Source organism: Nematolebias whitei, chromosome 2, assembly GCF_014905685.2.
Source record: "Nematolebias whitei isolate Nwh7 chromosome 2, NemWhi1, whole genome shotgun sequence".
Lineage (NCBI taxonomy): Eukaryota > Metazoa > Chordata > Actinopteri > Cyprinodontiformes > Rivulidae > Nematolebias > Nematolebias whitei.
The window spans coordinates 1885564-1891595 of record NC_056499.1 but is presented as its reverse complement, the minus strand read 5'-3'; the positions used below and the strand labels follow the sequence as shown (position 1 = coordinate 1891595).

Genomic DNA, 6032 nt, shown 5'->3' with positions numbered 1-6032 from the left:
ATATATATATATATATATATATATATATATATATATATATATATATACATATATAATATATATATATAAACACACACACACACACACACACATATACACACACACACACACACACACACACACATACACACACACACACACACACACATTATATCTGTATTTGGACTCATCGCTGTTCATGATGCGTCCCACGACTGCTGTGTCGTCCACAAATGTCACTATATTGCAGCTGGGGTGTCTAGCCAAGCAGTCATATGTCAGCAGAGTGAACAGGAGGGTGCTCAGCACACAGCCCTGGGGCGAGCCACTGCTGAGGATGATGGAGGAGGAGATGATGATGTGGATCCTGACAGTCTGAGGTCTGTTCGTCAGGAATTCCACAATCCAGTTCCCCAGTGTGGGACTCAGTCCAAGAAAGAAGAGCTTCTGCACCAGGGTCTATGGGATGATTGTGTTGAAGGCCCAGGTGAAATCCAGAAAGAGCAGACGGATGTAAGAAGTTCTGCTCTGCAGGTGGGTGAGGGCTGTGTGGACCACCGATGTGATGGCATCAGCAGTGGAGCGGTTCCTTCTGTAGGCGTACTGATGTGGGTCCACAGTGACGTCGATGGAGTCCTTCATGTGGGTCATGACCAGCCACTCGAAGCACTTCATGACTACCGATGTTAAGGCTATAGGTCAGTAATCATTCAGGCCTGTCACTGTGGAGCACTTGGGTACAGAGACAATAGTGGCAGACCTAAAGCAGGTGGGGACAAATGCCATTGACAGTGAGGTGTTGAAGATATCCGTCATCACCTCAGACAGCTGGTGTGCACAGTCCTTCAGTACCCACCCTGGGATGCTGTTGGGGCCTGCAGCCTTACAGGGGTTGATTCCATGGAGAGTCTTCCTCACACCTGCTGTGGTCACAGAGAGGGGCAAGTCACTGGGTGGTGATATAAATCTGGTGCTGGAGTGGGTGGGTGGGGGTGTTACGGTCCTCAAAGAGAGCATATGACTTATTGAGTGCATCTGGTAATGAGGGGTCCTTTGGGCACTGTGCATCCCTGATGTTGTAGTTTGTAATGCACTTGATGCCCTTCCACATGTGCTGAGGGTTGTTGGTGATGAAGTGACCCTGAATTTTCAGGGTGTATGTGGCTTTGGCCCTTGCAATCCCTGCAGTTAGTCTTTCCTCATCTCTCGGAGTGTTGATTGCCTCACCTGTCCTGAACGCAGCATCCCTAGCTTTCAGCAGAGCTCTCACCTCAGCATTCAGCCAGAGTTTCTGATTCAGATAACGGGTTACTGTCCTGGTGGTGATGGCATCATCAGCACACTTGGATATGAAGCCAAGAACAGAGGAGGTGTATTCCTCCAGGTCCACCTCAACTTCATATGTAGCCACCTCTCTGAAGACCTGCCAATCTGTGCACTGAAAACAGTCCTGTAGCACAGAGGCTACATCCCTGGGCCACACAGTGACTGTCTTCTTTGTTCAATTCAATTCAGTTTATTTATATAGCGCCAAATCACAACAAAGTTGTCTCAGGGCACTTTACAGGAACATTCACATACATAAAAGCCAATTAGTAAAGTTCTCTATCTATCTCTATTGTTGGCCTAATCCATCTCATCAGCAGATGATATGCTGGCACCAGCAGGATTGAGATGTGGTCAGATGATGGGGGCAAGATGGGGGCGAAGATGGGGCGAGGAAGAGCTCTATATGCACCACAAATGTTAGTATACATACAGTCCAGAGTGTTGTCTCCCCGCATAGGAAAGTTGACATGCAGGTAAAAATTGGGCAGAGTGTCCGTCAGTTTCATGTGGTTAAAGATCCCCGCAACCATGTAAAACACCTCCCGGTGCTTTATGTGCAGTGAGCTAATGGTGTCATACAGCTCCTTTGATGCTTCGTTAGCATTAGCACCCAGCGGGATGTAAACAATTGTGACCAACACTGCAGTAAACTCCCGTGGCAGATAGTACGGCCGACATTTCACAGTAACAAGTTCTATCGCCTCAAGGCATTAGCTTTGTACCAGCCCACAGTTCGTACACCAATCTTCATTCACGAATGTACAGAGTCCTCCCCCCGTGATTATCCTGACCGATGGTCACGGTTCGCTCGGAATAACTGGAGACCGTTGATCTGGAAAGCTGAGTCTGGCATGTTGTTGTTAAGCCAGGTTTCCATTAGGCAAAGAACAGCACAGTTCTTCATCTCTGTAGAAACACTCATCCTCAGATGTAACAAGTCCACTTTGTTATCCAGTGAGTGGACACTGGCCAGAAAGAGAGTAGGAATCGGTGGCCAGGAATTGGGAATTTAGAAAAAAATTAGGTATTTAGAAATGTAGGAATTTGTTGAGCCCAAGATGGTGTTAAGACCCTTTAGCTTTGACATATTAAGAAATAAATCACATTATTTTGGGATAACAACTGATTTCTGTTTGTGCTTCTTAAGTAAAAGTTAGCTGTACAACAGTGTGTATGTCCCTGATGTGAAACTTGCTCTCTGTTAGAGCCTGCCACACCAAATGCCATCTCTCTTTGACAGACAGGGCACATTTTCTGTGTGTTAAATCAAAATTTATCAATATGCCACCACAGTCTATTGAGGGAAGGCAAGCAATTTATTGAAAGAACAGCATGTCAGCCTGAAGGGTTCAATTTTAACCCATCGAAGGCCTGGAAAATGGGGAGTGAGGAAACTGAGATCTCGGGTCTCAGATGTACTGATCTCACCTGCATCAGCTGCGACTAGTTTGGAAATCAGCAGGTAAGATGGAGAAGTAAATCATCCCAGTTCTTTTTAAAAATTGATGTGTCCGGATACAGTTATGTATGTTTTCATTATAGTCTGCAAGGTGGATGACTTATTCTGTTCAGACTGCCAGGTGGATTCAATCTGGATAGTTATCAGGTCAGGGAGGCCCTCTGTATTTCTCCTCTTCCGAGCCAATTTCACCCCTGACCCCTGAGGTGGCAGCATACCCGCCCTCAGCTCGCCAATCAACCATCACATTTGTGACAGCCTTTTATAGCTGAGATGGATGAAGTGTTTGCAGGGAGGCAGCACAACCAGACGCCACAGATTCAGGAAGGAGGCCCCTGAGGAAGCACTACTTGGTGCCACCGAGACTGGATGGGCCCCCGAGTGTGTGAAGGGAAGGGCAGGGAAATTTCACATTTTTGCTTGTTTAACAAGGTACAGTAACACTCAAACACTTTGTGGGCACACGCCAAAAGACAAGTCAGAGACGAATGGTTTGATCATGCTGCAGTGAAGCTTTGAAACCCCACAGGTGCCGTCACAACATTGTTTCCAAAATGAAGAAGGAAAACTGACATTTTTGTGTCAAAAAACACAAAAGCACAGGAAACACTGAACTATATGTACATTATCCAGCTGCAATCTCAATTATTAATAATTGAATTTAATCCCCATAAATTTTGCTCAGACTTGCAGTTTTGACCAAATATCCAAGAAATGGTAAATGGACTGCACTTATATAGCACTTCGCTATTTTATCAAGATACTCAAAGCTCTTTACAACAATCTGTGCCTCATTCATACAGCACTCCATTGTATCTTTACTAATAATAATCAGAGCTTCATCACATTCATACACTGATGGGACACACATCGGAGGCAATGAGGGGTTCAGTGTCTTGCCCAGGGACACTTCAGCATGTGACTGTGGGTGGAATCGAACCCCCAACTTTCCCATTGGAGGACAACTGTTCTAACCTCTCAGCCACAGCTAGCAAACATGTATCAAACTCAGACATTTGCTATTAAACATTTCTGCAAAAATCTGTACAAGTCAGTTTCCTGACGTGTTACACGAATGACAATAAAGAAACTTGAAACCAGTGGAAGACTGTTTTGCATTGCATGCAACACTGTGGAGGAAGACAGATGAAAAATGTAGCCTGACAAGAACTTTTACTGCAAAACCAAGTCCAAGAAAGGCTGGGAAGAATGGACACTGGATGTGTTGACAAGCAGCAAGGGAGGAGTTTCCATTTGAAATGGAGGAAAAGGCCTCAGCTGTTAGAAAGAAGTGTCACCTTAAATCAGAGACAAGCTGTCAGAGCATTATGTGTTTATAATGTCGTTAGCCGATGGCATACATGTACAACTGAAACAAAGAAAAAGTACAAGCAATCTCTTGATTTTTCACAAAATAATACAAAAATTTCTGTCCCAAGTTTAGACGTATTTATTTTCTTTGAAAATTGTTCTTTTAAAATTGAAGCCTCACATTTGTCTTGAAATGAAGCACAAGGAACCACGTTGTTTCTTTGTTTTCAGTCAGTATTAGAATAAATTTTGTGACGTGCATTAATCAGACCGTAGCTGCAAACAATGTGCAAGGGACAAAAGAAAGTCTGGGTGACGGAGAAGAAAAGACTTGGGTGGTGTAGGCTTGAATTCTGTCTGTTTGCTTGTTTTGAGTCCCGTCCTGACAAGTCGACACCATCATTTACTCATCAGTTCGAGGTCATTTCACAGACTGACGGATGAGGCTGCGGGCCAGGGGGATGGCTGACTGTGGGGTTTGGGGGGTCTGTTGTTCAGCTGCTAAGTCTATGTTTACTCTCCATTGTTTCTGAGCAACAACCCATCAAAAGGCAGCAGGGCCATTCTGGATGGAGCAAGAGTGAAAGGAGGGGGGCGGGAATTTGGGGACAAAGAGAACAGGAGGAAGAGGTGCAGAAGGAGGAGAGGAGGGGAGACGAGCTGTCTGTTGCTTAAGAGGAGGGAAGGGCCCAGGGATATGACTGATTACAGGCGGGTCAGAGTTCAAGGCCACAGCCCCAGCTCCTGTGATGGGGGGTAGGAAAGGAAACATGAGGCACGGAGCGGGACCAGAAACAACAACAAAAAAAGGCAGGCTTGAAGAGGAAGAGTGGGGGCTAAAAATAGTCTCTGTTACAAATTCTCATGGTTCTTCGCACGTCTTCACACGTTGGCCGTTAATTACAGAACACGATGCTCACACACACGGAGAGTTTGTTCCTTAATTAGTTTTATTGTCATCAACTGTGGTATCACTTTGAAAAACAACACAGACGCCTTCAGATTGTTAGGCTGGCCGAGGCGAGATCACAGCTTGTGTTGTCAGATGATCACACAAACCCGCTTTATAGACTCGAGAACAAGGCGAGCCCTGAAATACATAATTAGCATTAAGGGAGACTTCAAACATCACGTTGCACAGGAGCCCGGTCAATAAGGAGCGGGCTTGTGATGCTGTTTGTGTTTGAGATGCTGCGTGCGCATCACGACAAAGAGCGCTCGCACCATCGCTCCTGTTTACCGAGCGAAGCAGCCAATCGGTTTGCCTCTGACGTCACCGCGTCCTTTCACACGGCTTTGTCCTCTCCGTGTTTTTGGTGTGTGTGAAGCATGCATGCGAATGAGGAGGAGTAAAGGGCAACACGCATGCAAATTTTTGATTTTGATTATGCATGTGTGCCAAATGAATGATGGCATGCACCATGGGGGCTATTTGTGCACATATAAACTCACTTGGTTTTTGATTAATGCACGTGCAAACGTGTGTGTGTGAATGAAATGTGGAATCGATTGCACTCCTTTCCCTTGTCTGATTTGCTCTTGAAGGTCAGCTTTATGAGAGATGGCTAAAAGGGAAAACCCTTTGTGTGACTGTAAACACAAACATATAATAACGCACAATAATTCAAACCTCTCTTCTTGCTCAGCATCGTTTATCCAAGCCTGTAATATCAGCAACTTTAGAGAATATGAGCACATATGTATTTACATGCACACACAAAACGAGATAATTGTGTCGCCTCTAGCTCTTGAATTAATTTGCATGTTATTATTTTGGAGCTGGTGAAGTTTAGAGGTACATTTCTTTTAATTTTCCGTCTCTGTATTACTGTACACTGAAAATGCTGTTAGAGGATTTTGGGGGCTTAAGATAAAACTCAATATATATGTATAATGTAATGTATATAATGTATATGTATACATATATATATATATATATATATATATATATATA

The 6032-nt window shown here is 44.5% G+C and overlaps 1 protein-coding gene across 1 annotated transcript in view; it reads right to left on the bottom strand.

The window, feature by feature from the left end:
• Positions 1 to 654, bottom strand: part of LOC119425124 (immunoglobulin superfamily DCC subclass member 3) — a 14979-nt gene extending 14325 nt beyond the window's left edge. Inside the window, exons 1-2 of the mRNA XM_037692655.1 lie at positions 538 to 654; positions 146 to 438 (exon numbers count right to left, since the gene is read on the bottom strand). Coding sequence (XP_037548583.1) covers positions 146 to 438; positions 538 to 654 — 410 coding nt within the window. The remainder of the gene's footprint in view (positions 1 to 145; positions 439 to 537) is intronic.
• Between the last annotated feature and the right edge of the window lie 5378 nt (positions 655 to 6032).